At 46.4% G+C, this 15326-nt stretch overlaps 1 protein-coding gene across 2 annotated transcripts in view; it reads left to right on the top strand.

Moving 5' to 3' along the window:
• Positions 1–327: 327 nt before the first annotated feature.
• Positions 328–15326, top strand: part of LOC144101089 (TATA element modulatory factor-like) — a 39202-nt gene continuing 24203 nt past the window's right edge. For both annotated transcript variants that reach the window (XR_013307934.1, XM_077634103.1), the window contains exons 1-8: positions 328–532; positions 2341–2474; positions 3406–3672; positions 5173–6294; positions 7169–7221; positions 8938–9041; positions 12573–12690; positions 14199–14254. Coding sequence is in view for 1 of the 2 variants with exons in the window: in XM_077634103.1 (XP_077490229.1) it covers positions 2348–2474; positions 3406–3672; positions 5173–6294; positions 7169–7221; positions 8938–9041; positions 12573–12690; positions 14199–14254 (1847 nt within the window). In the remaining variant the exon portion in view is untranslated. The remainder of the gene's footprint in view (positions 533–2340; positions 2475–3405; positions 3673–5172; positions 6295–7168; positions 7222–8937; positions 9042–12572; positions 12691–14198; positions 14255–15326) is intronic.

Here is a 15326-nt window from a genome sequence, read left to right as displayed (position 1 = left end):
AACTTGAAAGCACCTGTTCGCGTTGCTTTAACGCATCATTAACCCAGTCCCTAATGTCTAGCGACTGGGTTACCGACTGAGGGTGATGCTGCCGAGAGAAGGTGATAGGCATGGTCGGTTTACGAAACGAGGCAAGAAATTCAAGGCGAATGTCCACAATCGAAAAATGGACCTCCCACGCACCCGACCTGTACATATATTATGTGAATAAAATAGTTCTATACTTACAGGTATACAAGTATAATTTATAGTACCTGTCTTCCCAGCTGTCCCCTCGGTTCGCTGCACTTGCCGAACACAGCTCTCGGTTCGTAAACGCGGCTGGCCACGCTGACACAGCCCGTCCCCCTTCCCACAGTTCCGTTGTAGATCGGGTAAATGTGTAGCAGTAAACTTTTACTTCGTGGCGACGTTTGCATCCCAATGTAGACCAGAGGACTGTCTGAAACTCGTCTCCTTCGTCCAACGAGGCATTCCAGAACCCCTGTGGACCACACGGTCGTTTCTGGGCGATGCTGTGCTGACCGCAAAGGTGATTCACGTTCCCCATGTTGACGTCGCTATAATGGCCTCTGTGCCCGTAGTCGTGTTTATCTTCTGGCACGGGCGCTGTTTTGACGTTTCAAGTAATAGCCAAAATGTACATAATGTCACGAGGGGTGTTTGGCGCACCACCTTGTTGCATTCAAATGAACGTGATCGCTGGAATGCGTTGTCTGTGATCTAAGCAAGGTTTATAACCCACAGTGGGATTGTTTCGTGTTGTCCCTGTGTAAACCAGCGCCTACTAGATGCGGACACCTTTTTGTAGCTGGTTCACTTATGTGTGCTATCCGTTACTATGTCGAGAGCCTGCAAGATCACAACATTTTTTGCATTTTTTCGCCTTTATGCGACCTGCTAGCTACCGATAATAAGCCGCATTGAGATAAGTATGCGAGATCGGGGAAAGCCAAGTTTTAAACGTGTCATGCGCCCATGTAGCGAAGTGCCGCACACCGATCTTTCCTTCAGTATGAAACACTACTTTTGTAAGACGCCGGCAAAGATGCTTTCCTGGCTGTCTTGGAAGTTTAGTATCATATGGCGTAACAAGCTACGCAACAAGTTAGTAAATGCGCCTGGAAGGTGGCGTTTCCTTGCGTCATATACAGGATCCCCTGTGTTGTTTGCATTCACACCTGTATTGGTGAAACCGGCAAAATTTCAAGACCTAAAGAACTGAAGTCTGGCGTCGCTGCAATTAATCGAATTGCCAGTGCCGTGACGGAACACGTCCACTAGCATGATCACTGCATCAAGCCAGATAACGCTGCCTTTATAGCGAAGTGAAAGAACTTTGTGGCGCGGATGTAACTTGGATTGTTGCAGTTCCAAACAGTGCATAACTCTATCAACAAGACAGATGGAAATACACCCCATGCATACTCATCAATATTGCTTCACATCCTGCACATTTAAAGTGACAAGAGTCCACCTATATTTTGTTGTGAACAAGGGACCTAACCTCTTTGGGTCCTAAAACTTCATTGTCGTTCTTGTGACATGACCAGCGACCATATTTCATTCCCTCCTATGAAAAACCAATTTCACGCTCGAGTAGCAGCCAGGTTGCAGTAATCCCACCTAACTGGCTACATCATTCTTTGTGACAGCCATCATTGTGTTTCACTTTTTTTGCACTAGTATTTGTGAAACTGTCAGATAATTATCTGTTAAAGCAATGCCTGTGTGCTGAGGACAAAACAGAAGAAACCCATGACGTGTGCATAATATCGGATACAAACAAAGCACAGCGCCTGGCCTATCCAGATGCTCTGTACAGAATTTTGGGAGCCTAGGCCTGCCACGATGGCTCGGTGGTCAGGGTGTTTAGCTATATAGCCAGAGGACCCGGGTTCGATGCTGGCCGCAGCGGCTGCGTTTCGATGGAGACGAAATGCAAGAGTGCTTATGTGCTGTGCAGTGTCAACAAACATTAAAGGAACCCAAGTTGTCTAAATTAATTCGGAGCCCTACACTACAGCATCTCTCATAGTCCATGTACTGCATCTGGACATTAAACATGACATTTCACAATTCACTTCATTGAGAGTAATGTGTGGAGAATAAACTTTGTTGTTTCACTTGTCAGTTCTGATAGTTCATGCTGTTTCACAGGTGTTTTAGCCATTCTCGACCTGTTGTGCCATGTTCCTGTGTATATTCTTGCAAGCTGTGAAAATTTAGGAAAGGTATGCTGATTGTTTTCTGTCACAGTGCCCTTTAAGTATGTGAAGCCGGTTAAACTGGACGAGTGCGCAGAGTTTCACAGCCAGAATCGCTGTTTTGTCATTACAGTGCTCCCATGAGTTGGTTTGACACAGTGGGCATAGCCAACCTCGCCAAGTCTGCCCTCAACTCGGCCCAGAAACGGATTGACCGAGCACTTGACATCCAGTCTGACGAGGCGGGTGGCTTCAGCCTGCCTAATGGTATGTTCCCACAACAAATAGATCATAGTGACCACAGTTTCACCACACCACTACTGGACGATGGGGGCTGCAGTAATTGTAGTTATTTAGCAAGTGCATTTGGTGCTATTTGACTCAGTGGGGGTGACATTATCACTGCCTTTATTCCCGTATATTCATGTTCAAGAAATACAAAACAGAAAGGAGATGAGGTTGTCGAGCACTCCATAGTATGTGTACCAAGGACACTAGTAAAGGCAATAATGCATCTAGTCTCGCCATTTGAGGGGAGGTTGTCAAACACTTAATGACAGAGATAAGAGGCTGAAGACATGCCTTTTGGACTTGACTAGAAATATGTAGATGCACATCCAGCATACCAAAAGCAGCCTGTTTCGTGTCATTTCGTGTTGTTGAGGTGGGACACCAACAGCAGTCCATTTTATTGCTTTATAACTCATGGTGCATTTGTTAAGAGCAAACTCATTGTGGGAAGCTGTCAAGGATAGTTCTCTCTGGCAGTCCTCAATTTGTTTCCTTGGTTTCTATAAGGGTTCTTACAGTTGAGTTATATAAGATGGGGGGGGGGGGGATAGTTATCACTCAGCTTTTAAATCTTGGCGTGTTTATCTTACAACTTACCCTGACTATTTCCTCCTCCATCCAAGTTGAGTTAGCCTCCATTTTGTTTTTGTTTGCACCTTCTGAAAATCGATCACCACATGAATTTTTAAACACCACAGCATCTTAGATCTCTGTGGTAGCATCATGTACCTGGGGGCTTGAGAGCACTTCACTAGATGAGAGCATGCCTTAACATGTGGTAGCAGATGTGATATCTGGCACCGGTTGGGCAAAGTGGCACCAAACTGCTTGCTTCTTTGCTGTTGCCTCGCAGATTTTCCTGCCATTCTCAGATGTTGAGGCTGAACCTTTTGTTCTGCCCGCGCAGACACAGACTCCTTCTTCCTGTCGTTTGGCCTTGGCGATGAGCTGTCAAAATCCAAGAAGCCAACATCCACCCAGCCAACGCCGTCTCGTCGCCATGATGTGCAACCCGAGAGCCGGCCAGATGGTGCTGACACAGAGTCTTCTAAGCTGGCCTCGGGCTGGGAGTCATTCCTGGAAGCCACATCTTCGGCTGTGGTCAAGCCTTTCACAGATGCCTCGGCCGTCCTCCTACAGCCGACCAAGGTCCCGCCACCGGCAAGCAACGCAGGTCAGTGTAGTAGAATCGATATTTTAACGCGATTGCATTAAAGGCCCCGTTAAGCAGAAAATCCAGCATCAATGTTGTCGCCGTTATGAGTGATAAATAGGTGGCGTAGACTGGTCCAGGCAGCCACCCCCGGACAAGCAACCTAAGTCACAAGTGACCTTGCGGGGTCATCACAACCTACCCACCATCAATGTTGTCGCCGTTATGAGTGATAAATAGGTGGCGTAGACTGGTCCAGGCAGCCACCCCCGGACAAGCAACCTAAGTCACAAGTGACCTTGCGGGGTCATCACAACCTACCCACCGGGTTGTGTGAAAACTAACCACACTGGCAATTGACAGTTAAATGAGCGGTCGATCGCGAGAGGTTCCTCGGTAAGAGTAACTTGGGTCGCACAAACCCGACAGGTGGCAGCACCTGCAATCGCAGGGCAGTGGTGCATCCCTTAACCACTGCACCATTGAGCAAGGACTGGTATGAGGACTCCCTGGTACGAAGGAATGTAAAGTTGAGAATGTTCAATTTTGCATATATAGGCATGAACTTTTTAACGCTATCGCGTCATATCCTTTAGATGGAGGTTAAGTGCTTCCTCCAATTTTTTTACTGCAGCACTTGCTTAGTGGTTTAAATAGAAAACAAATTTTGGGTTGCATGTTTTCTTTTTTGCAGTGGTGGGCAAGACATCAATAGAAGATATAGATCAGCTCATGGTATTTGCCCGTGACCGCGAAATGATTTATAATTTAGTTTCTTGTCATGCAAAAGATTGAGAAGCCTTGTCACCCCGCCATCGTGGCTCAGCGGCTATGATGATTGGCTGCTGAGCTTGTGGTTGGTTGCAGCTGTGACGGCTACATTAGAGTGGAGGCAAAATGCAAACCACTCATATGCTGAGGTTTTGGAGCGTGTTAAAAGATCCCAGATGGTGGAAATGAATCCTGAGCACTTCACCGCTGTGCACCTTATAACCCACAAACGTGGCCTTGCACAAGAAAGAAAATCCATCAGTGTAATCAAGAGAGCCTGATTGCATCCAGTATCCCAAGATATCTTTCAGCTTTCTCTATGTACACTGGTGCCCTGTGCAAGAGAAGGAACTGTCGTACTGATATAAAAGGTCACTGAGCCTTCTTAGGAAATTACGAGCATATTTAAAATTTATGAGCTGAATGGTACATATAACTAACACCTGTGCTTTTTAGAGACGTTTCTGAACATTACGGGATGGGATGCTATTGATGGCGGTAACAGCACATTAGTTCATCTTCATAATCATTTCATGCATGTTGCCAGATAGTGCCATACCAAATGTGCGCGTGGTATTGAACAGGTTGTGCCATCTAGACAACATACACGAAACTAATGTGTACTAGAAGTGCCATCTGTTGCATTCTTTCACAGTTATTAACATGCAGACCAGGGTAGTGGTGTGTTTGTCTCGGTGTTTTTGCATACTTTTTGTACAATGGTGTATGTGCTGTGGCTGCTGCCTGCAGGACTGTCACCGACTGCTGCTTCTGAAACGATGGTGACAACAGGTAGCGGAGGCAGGGACAGTCCACTGAGCATTGACTTGCCGATCTACCCACCTTTGGAGCAGTCCGCGGAGTCAGACGGGTCAACGGAAACGCTGCTCGGATCATCGGTTCCAGGGAGTTCATCTCCACTGAGCCAGAGTCGAGAGTCGTTCTCTGACTGGCAGGGCACTGCCAAGGAACCAAAGGACGGAGGTGGGGTGATCATCCGTGAGCCGGAACACACTTCCAACTCAGGGTACCCGGCTGTGTCACCTGCTCACGAGTCCAGCAGTCTTCTTCCAGAAGTCAGCAGCCCTGCGCCCAGTCGGGAGTCGTCTGTATCAGTAGCGGCTAGCAGTTCTTCATCTAGAGACGAGTTGACAGCAGATATAAAAGGTTCCGATGTCTCAGGTCTACACAAAGTGGAATTGTCGGACAGCTTTGTGGGGCAGGAATGTGAAGTAGTGCTCGACTTGAGCGAAACGGCTCAGGCATGTGAGTCCAACTCAGGGCAAGACGGATTTCTCTCCCAAGACCTGTGGGTTGCTGTCAACGCTGCACTAGACACCCTTGAAAAGAAGGAGGGTGACGCTGACGCACAGGGGGCTGGTGGTGACTCCATAGCCGCCCCTGTGATGGTGGTAGAGGGACCCAGTGAAGTCACTGGCCTCACTGAAGTGAATCGGGTGGGAAGTGAGCCCAGTGACCGAGCAGATGGCGACGGTTCACCAGTGAAAGTGGAAGACACCACTCCCACCACTGCCGCTGCAGTCAAGGAGGAGTGCGAAACGCAGTCAGTTGCTGGCAGTGCACACTCGGCGGAGACGAGTTCGTCGGCTTCGTTTGTGCGGATATCGACGGAGGAGACTGAAGACTCGCGCAAGTCCAGCAGTCCATCAGGCGACGAGGAAGGGGAGACGGTCTCGTCGTCGGACATCGAGATCATCTCATCGGTCAACGGTGGGTCTAGCATTGACCAGTTCAGTGCAGTGTCACCAGCGAGGCGCCTGTGGACTATACAGTCGGACGCGCACGATGAGAAGCGCTCGGAGAGTCCGGAAGCAGCTGGAGCATCGGAGGGTTCACTAGGCCTCCCTCTCGGTGAGCCTCATCTTGTTGAAAATTCATCGCTACGTCTTGTTTTGTTTATGTTATCGACTCAACAATGTTATTTACTCCTCATCGCTGGCATGGCCCTTTAAGCTGCTGCTCTTTTTAAGTGACCATGGCCATGGCAGTGGTGCATGCAATGAAAGTAAGCATTGATAATAATCACTCGGTTAATCATTCGATGTTTGCTTAATTTGCTTAATGCATACACAGCTGCCCTGTCTGTTTTTTTTATTGACCTTTGTAATAGTAGCGATAATTCTTTATCCTGGTGCATAGTGTCTAAATAATAGTCTCTGGTCTGCAGGAGGAGATGTCATCAGCTGGATGCAGAAAGCAGCATTTTTGTTTCCGGACTGCTCAGTTATGGCATTAACTCGGTGACCTGCACTCATCTAACAGGCCAAGAACTAGCGTTCAGTATTCATGCAGAATGAACACTTTTTAGGAGAGTTCAGTATAGCAAAAGAACTGAGGGCTTGTGTACTGTCAGTGCTCTAGGTGCTGGATGGCTAATTCATCACTAAAGCATTCCTGAGTTCGTTTTTGCCAGTACTTCATTTTATTCTCAGGGGAGGTATGTGGGTGGATAAATTAACAGAGAGATTTTGAGGAAGTAGGGACAAACCTTGCCCATCAGAGCGCCACTGTCACCAGAGGTAGGCAGTGCACCCTGTAAATAGCCAGCACTTATCGAAGGCCGGTCAGGCCAGTCCCCGGCCGAAACGTCAAGAAAAGTACAAGTGTTTCCTCAGCACGTCTGGTATTTTTGGCAGTTGGTTGGTTTCCTCTTCTACATCTTTTTTGTAGCGAAGGCATTCCTTTGGCTATCTGAAAGCACCTCGCTGTTTCTTGTCTTATGCAGAGGGTGCCACCGGAGATCTAGGGGAGATGTCAGAAGTGGACGACCTAAGAGCAGTGAGTTTGGCCTCCACTGTTACTTGTTTGTTCGTTGTTTTTTTTTCTGTTCCAGCATGGCATCGCCTACATGTGCCCTTAAATCCCATGTTGTGGCATCATACACAGGTTGTGTTGCGTCATCCTCTGTGGTCATGGTTTCACCAGACATATTAGTTCTGGCAGTATTCTGGTATAATCTCTCCTGTTGAGTAGATTGCTACTTGTTTTTTTTGTTTTTTTCATGTGTAGGTAAACACTAACGTCGGAAGGAGAAATATGGAGTTGCCTTAGTTCTTTTGTTCCAGCTGTAGAGATGAAAATTAGGTTGTGCTGCTACTTTTTTAACATTCAAGATCACCTTGTTGTGCCTGCATAGATTGCTACTTGTGTTTTTTTGTGTGTGTATGTATACGAACACGAATGTCAGACTGATCTGACAGTTTTATGTTGTCAGTAATGAATCTAGGGGGTGCAGAAGCCCTCCAGGAATGCTACCTTTAGCTTCTGTACCCTTCCTTCTGAACCGTCAAGGAAGAATAAAGATCAATTCAATTCAGTGCAGCGTTGTCGAAACAGCTACAAGACAGCGATGTGTAGTTGGGCTAGTTGATGTAGATTTGACAACATGATGAAAAAAACAAAACATTGACATAGGACACAAGAGGTCTCTTTTTGTGTCCCATGCCAACACATCTTGCTGAAACTGTGCTTGACATTTGATGATGTTTGGTCTGCTATACCTGCAGCTGTTACTTTCATGTATGTTACGTGATACAGTTGGATTTTTAAGTGTAAACCGAAAAAAAAATAGCTATAAAAGTGCGCCAAAATTCAATTTTTGAAATTCGGTTTCAACAAAAGAAGGTGAGTATCCTTGCAGTGCAAGGCATAGGTAGCTAGTTGTTGAGTACGAGTGAACTGAGGCAGAGTTGGAAAATAACTCAGCAGGGAAGCGAGGCACATAATGTGACGGTGGTATTGTCGGATAAGCAACACAGTTGTGCATTTTGAGGTACTGCTCCGCCGGCTTACATGCCTCTGCAGACCGGGAACCAGCACCACCTCTTCGCCGCCTGCAGGCTGAGCACTGTTTGTTTGCTGTCATGACCCGCTTATTTAGTCGCTTACGTAGGTTTATCAACTTATATAGGAGGCTGACATGAACTCATGCATGGGTATCACATAAAAGTATCTTGTTCTGGCTAGTAGGATGATGGCTAGTGGGCTAGTAGGATGTCCTGTGCCGCACCCGGCATAGGACAGGATTACTTGGAGAGGTATGGGAGAGGCTTTTGTCCTGCAGTGGACAAAGATGACCTAGTGCTGCTGGCAATGAAAAAGGGCGAAAGGAGGTGCGAAAAGCAGGTTTTTAGCAAATGAAAACTCTGGAGGACAGTCTTAGGAGCGCCTTGAAATATTTCGGTTTATGAGGGTTTAACGTCCCAAAGCGACTCAGGCTATGAGAGACGCCGTAGTGTAGGGCGCCGGAAATATCGACCACCTGGGGTTCTTTAACGTGCACTGACAACGCACAATACACGGGCCTCTAGAATTTCGCCTCCATCGAAATTCGACCGCCGCGGCCGGGATCGAACCCGCGTCTTTCGGGCCAGCAGCCGAGCGCCGTAACCACTCAGCCACCGCGGCGGCTGAAATACTTCTCCCACTGTTTGCACTGCTCTCCCAGCATGCATCAACCAACCTCCTCAGTCAGCTTCCTTCTTTTTTTTCCAGCGGCTAAACAAGCTGCAGAGTGTGCTGGATGCCCGGGAGCGCAAGGTCTTCCTCCTCAGCAAAGAGATGGCAGAGATGGCCGACAGCAACGCTGCACTCCAGTGGTGTGGACTCTGCTCCCCAGTCTTTTCAGGAACAGCGAGGCTGCCTGTTTTTTTCAACCCACTGTGAATGAGGCCTTGGCTACTAGCCGCACAAGATCGCTTTCTCTCTGTCTTTCCTACTCATTCACTCATTCATGGTATCCTTATGTCCACCGAGGCAGAAACTATTAGTGTATGTATAAGGGCATTCCGAATTATATTACAGTCGAGCCCACTTATAATGAACACACAGTTAGTACGAACCGAAGATTTCACACAACCGTCACAGTTTATATCGGGGCTATGGCACTGAATCTCAGCCAGAAAAGACACCCACGGACATAAAATTTCGTTGCAGCGAACACACAGGCACCAGGAACTTACAAGAGGCAGCACACTGTGCGGCCTTAATCTTTCATCATCATTGATACCACTTTCGCTTTTTTGCGGAGAGACTGTTTCTTCCCTGGATTACACAAGAAAAGACAAAAAAAAAGTTTGCAGTTGGCGTTTGAAATCACCTTGGTTTCTGCGCCCTTCTTGCCTCAATTTAGGAAACGGCCTCATGGCAGTAGAGAAGTGGCACTTTTGCGGATCTTTAGCGGCACCTCTCTTCCTTTTTAAACATGGAATTCTGTGAACCTTTTCATGGGGTGTCATAAAAGAGATCTTATCATGCCTGAACGCAACTATGGCGAGAGGCACTATCTCATTCTATGCTGGAGCACATTTGTCAGTTGCGCCAGTTATCACAAGTACCGCATGCACTGGTCACTGGTTTCTTAGAAGCCGAATTAAATGTTAAACTGAAAAAGCTCCAGCACCTACTTGGTCAGGTTTGGGCTCTTGTATGGCCATCACCACTGCATTCGAGCTTCCCAAAGTGACCTTTTCTCTTGTACTGTGTCCATGCTGAGCTCACCAAGTGCCTCTGTGCATTATTTGACCCAAAAATTGGCTCTAAGACTAACGCTTGGACTGTGTGGAGCATTTCCTGTGCACGAAAACCAGACCACCGCTGCCACTGCTGCTCTGGCTTGCAGTGTCAGCATGATGATCTGCGAAAGGCTGTCACCGGTTAGTGCTCAGCAAAGATGGTGTCCTTACAAAACCTAACCGCCACAGACACACAAATGACCGTAATTGTGGTTGCATATTTTGCTTCTGGTTGATATATGCCTCGCAATTGAAAGCAGCCTTTCATCACGCAGTGCACTTGGCCAAAATGCACTGTGCCATGCACCACATTGATCATGATCTGCACAAAAGTTTTAACCAGCGTCAAAACTTGGCCAAGCCAGTGGCAAATTGCGAACGCTGCGTACACAGCACACCACGAAAGTTCTTTTACTGTGAACATCCAGATATAACAAACGAATGACGCATAATGATCATACGGGCTTTATAGGAAGAAATCCCACAGTCACTGAAACCATGGAGGGCATAGAGGAATTGTTTTTTTATATTGTGAGGTTGATCAGTGGGATGTGAGTAGAATGGAAGTTAGTTTAGTTAGTTGTACAGTGGGCTCTCGTTAAACGGAACCTCAAGGGACCGGGAAAATATGTTCCGTTTATCAGGAGTTTCGTTTAAAGAGAGAATAGGTTCAGCATTGCGCAATCCGCTTCCGCGTGAACCCTATGCGGCTGGCGCGCGCGCGCGCAGTTGGCAGTCTCAGCGTATCTCAATTTGCGAAATCTAGGTAATAAGGAGAACGGTACACTATGAGAACAAACTTTATTAGAGAAAAATAAGCAGTGAATTTTTGTTCCAGTAGTACTAGTACTGAAATTTAAAAAAAAAAATGTCAAAAGAGTGGGAATTACCACTTATTGGCTAGTGAAAAAGGATTTTATATTTGCTTGTTTGAGCTCTCGCAGTCGTTTTCTTTGAGGACCAAAGCGTGACGTCTCGAACGCCTCCCGCAGCTTGTCCTTGTCCTGAAGAATTCTTGTTAGGCTGCTTTTGGGGACGGCGTACTTCGTCGCTAGCTCCGTTTTCGTGAAGCCACCACTCTCGAAGTCGTTGATGATCTCCATCTTCCTTTCCAACGCAAGTGCATTGTGCGGTCGTTTTTGCGCTGCCATCGGACCGAAGAAAAGCTCTAGGGCTCTAGGGCTTAGGCCTAACTGAACACAACCGCCGTGAACGCGAGCGAGCGATGCGGAGGGCAGTGTACGAGCAAACCGGAAACCGCCGGAGACGGAAACCGGAGTGGTGACGCGGGGAGGAGGAGGGGAGCATTGATGCGTAACGCGATGGCGCTGCGCTTGTCCAACTAGTTGCGGTTTCGAGTTTTTCGGTTCCGTTAACGCGGTGGTCGCAAAATTTGAGTTCCGATTAACGAGATTTTTTTTACATTGGCTTAATACAAAACCAACCAATCGCGAGGCGTTTGTTCCGTTTAAGCGGTAGTTCCGTTTAACCGATTTCCGTTTATCGAGATTCTACTGTAGTAGCAATGAAAATTTTATGCCTCAAAGGTAATTGACCTTTCACACTAGAAAAAGGGGGTTGTTTTTCTCCTACATTCTAATCAATTATCTTTCAGGTAAAAAATTATTACACTAGTAATTTCCTACTCACCAGCATCACAAATTGTTTTTTTAATTCCCCTATGCTTCCCTTGGTTTCGGTGACTGTTGGCATTCCCCATATGTATGTCATAATGAACCACTCATTTCCCTATCCTAAATATACTTTGTTAGGTAATGGTTGATCTAAAGTATGGTGCGAAAGTAATTTGGGCATATACGAAACTCTGCCAAAAATGTTGCTGTTATAAATTGATGCAGTTTCAGTACAAAGCTGGTTCCATTCTTTGGATGTTAATGGTACAAATGACTGAAAGAAAACATTTTACATGATGGGATGTAGACTTTGTGATGATAGCCATTATTTTCACTCAGAAGGATTGTATTTTAAATTACAAAATGAATGGGATATCCCCATTTTACTCTATTGAATTCCTTCAGTTACTCCAAGACAGGTTGGCTTGAAGCAGAATGTCAGCAGGTTATGTTTGCTTTCATCGTGATGACCGTTTTGCTTATGCCCTCAAAAGTTAACTAGAGCAGGTCACGTAAACGCGATTGCAAAGGGTCCATTTCAGGGAATATTGGCAGCAAGGGAGACATCGCCAGGAACAGAGGTGCAGTGAACCAACAACTCCCAGTGCAAGACAATGCTAATTGGAGGGTACTACAGGCAAAACGTTCACCGTACATTGGGAACCAAAATCCAGCTGGTTCAAAGCCGAGTGTGTGATAGTACAGTAGAATCCCGCTGTTAGGTTCCCGGGTACTGCGTTGTCCCGGCTGCTGCGTTTTTGTGAGCCAGTTCCGTCCCATACAAGCTCCCATAGAAACCCATGCAATATGGACTCGGCTGTTACGTTGCAACCATGCCGGTGTTCTCACATGTTGCGTCATAAATGTCACCTCGCAATAGTGGTCTACCCCGTTCCAGGATTTGACATTCGACGTTCAGGTAATTGTGATGTTTATTCCATTCCCTTGCAGTCTAAATTAATCAAGTTTTACTTTATTGCAGTGCGTTGCAGAAGTCTGAGCAGCAGAGGGTGAAGGACAATCAGGACACATCACGGCTGACGCAGGAGTTCACCCACCGCTTGGCCCGCCTCGAGACCAAGCTCATGGACACGGCCAGGGTGAGGGCTCATGCCAAGGCTTCTTGGTAAATTGGGAACACTCGGGAAAGCGAGAAGTGGCTGGGACCATTCTTCAGACAAAGATTGGGTTCTCTGGAGGGAAGAGGTGTGTCAACATGGCTACTACCTATGAAAGCAGTAACGTGTGCTGGACACTACTTTTGGTCGTTGTTCACAATTGTTGAAAGCAGCATCTATTGCTAACCTGAAAGGGAGTTTTGTGGTTAGGGCGCTCGGCTATTGAGCCGGAGATCCCGGGTTCGAACCTGACCAAGGCGGCCGCATTTTGATGGAGGCGAAACGCAAAGCCGCCCATGTGCTGTGCCCGGTCAGTGCACATTAAAGATCCCCAAGTGGTTGAAATTATTCCGGAGCCCTCCACTACGGCACCTCTTTCTTCTTTCACTCCCTCCTTTATCCCTTCCCTTACAGTGTAGTTCGGGTGTCCACCGAGATGTCAGGCAGATACTGCGCCATTTCCTTTGCAAAAAAAACCAATTTTTCAATTTTTCAGTCAGTACCTATTACACTTATTAGCACACAAACCTTCCTTGAGCAGCTTTAATGGAATTGCCCCTAAAATTCTGCAGAAACCCCCCATTGCACTTCAAATGGCATTTGTACCATTTTGTAGCAACAGGTTTCACTGGATCCTCTACAGGATAAGCAGCATTACTGTCATAGTAGGGCAACAATTGAGAACCTCTTGATTCACCTGGTGGCCAAAATGATTATCATCCATTGGGAGGGGGCCTAAGCTATGAGGGGCATATAAGCCGAATTGTAGGTGCTTTCAAGAATGTATAGTCAGACACGATTTGAAGATGATCGCTTTGTACTTAACCTACTTGAATTAAAGTGCTCTAATGCAGTTTATTATTGCAAGGAGGCTGAACGAGGTACATGTGCTTAGCTATCCGCAGTTCCTCTATCTTTCACTGTTATTGGAACATAAGTGACCATCACACAGGGAAAGTTTATTATTCTAGTTCAGCAGAAACGAAAGCTGAAAGTCTTCAGACCTCATTAAGCTGTCGACATCTTGGTAAGTTAGGGTAGCAGCATTCATCGAAATGGGCTAAGACCTTTAGAAATGAGTCTTCTTCCATGTTCATGCTGCTGTTTTTGCTCTGGATATGGGCCTGGCAGCTACCACGCTTGCGGGGGATTATGTTTGTGGTAGTACAGTTACTGTAGTTATTTCTTAACATCCTTAGGGAAAGGGTCAAAAGTCCTGAAGCTTCTTCGGAGAGCAGATCAAGCATGTATATTACCTCTCTTATCTGGCAGAGGCTACCTTACAGGTGCAACTCATTTTCCTCCCATAGCTATTACAGAAGCAAAAACCAAACATTTCTTGTTTGCTGTTTGTTTTGCGCAAAGAATGATGGGCATTGCGAAGATTGTTTGTTCCAGCAGGCTGCGAAAATCTTCTAGTCAGCAAGACCTGCTGCTTGTTCGACTGATTTTGAAAACGTTCGTGCTTTATTTCTTTTTTTCCCATTTAGGAAAGAGATTCACTGAAGGGAAAACTGGAGGCTTTTCAACAAGATGCTGTGTCCAAGTGAGTGAATGTGGCTTTCAACACACACTCAATATTTTGCAGCAGGTCTGAGTTTTCTCACAACCATCTTCTAGCAGGGAAGGGAAAATAAAATTAAAAGCACTGACCGCATACTGTGACATATACACAGTGAAAAGCAGGTTAGGGTGACTATGGTCTATACGGTAGACTCGCATTAATTGAATCTGATGATTCGAACTTTCGGGTAATTCAAACAAATCTCAAAATTTTGGCTGGCTGGCTGTATTATCAATAGTCCGTTGTGCCTCAGGCGATGCGGGCTGGGCAATATTATTTTTCTTTTTTTGCCCGCACTAATATATGTATTATCAACGCATTTTAAAGCCGCTTAGCTCGTACCATGGATTTTCTCAAATTCGCTTATTTCAAAGCTTTTTGGCTTGCTGCAGTACTCCCAATGCATGAAAGAGCGGCGGCCAAGGTCGGATACGTCAGATTTTCCGTGCCGCGTGAGCTGAAAATTCAGTCTTTCCAATCCGTTAACTCAAATGCAGTATGAAGGTGGGGACGCGTGTCGATCAGTCTCTCCCGTCGCCCCATAGTTTCACTTTCCGAGCTTCACTAGCGGGCTGAATGACATCAGCTATCAGCCGCACATTAAGGTGCCAAGGCCAGCTGTGCGCTGTTTCGGATGCTGATAAGACACATCACTGGGCTTTTTTTTCTTTTTTGCGTTTTAGGTGTCACATTCTGGTAAAAATGTGTGTTCCACTCGCTCTCGTGCACATAGTCTGTGTGCCGAAAATGCGCTGTCATCGTGAGCTGCTCGTTGTGTGGCGGCTCCACCACTACTGCGGCGCATCTGTGTAGGAGGCCACAGAAGGCATTACTATTTTTGAGCATCTCTGCTTTAATATTCCCGACAGTGGGCATGCAGTACACCATGACGGAATGCCAGAAAACCATTGCTGCGCAGTTTTCACTGAAAACAAGACGTCCATTGCTTTTTTTCTTCAGTTAAATTTTCTATGGTGCAAAATTGTTTTCTGAAAGGAGTCTGTAGACGTTTGATTTGTATAATTCGGACGTTTTTTTCAGTACCTTGAGGTCG

Source organism: Amblyomma americanum, chromosome 8 (genome assembly GCF_052857255.1).
Source record: "Amblyomma americanum isolate KBUSLIRL-KWMA chromosome 8, ASM5285725v1, whole genome shotgun sequence".
In the NCBI taxonomy this organism is placed as follows: domain Eukaryota; kingdom Metazoa; phylum Arthropoda; class Arachnida; order Ixodida; family Ixodidae; genus Amblyomma; species Amblyomma americanum.
Note: the sequence above shows the minus strand (reverse complement) of the source record. Positions and strands in the feature narration are given on the sequence as shown.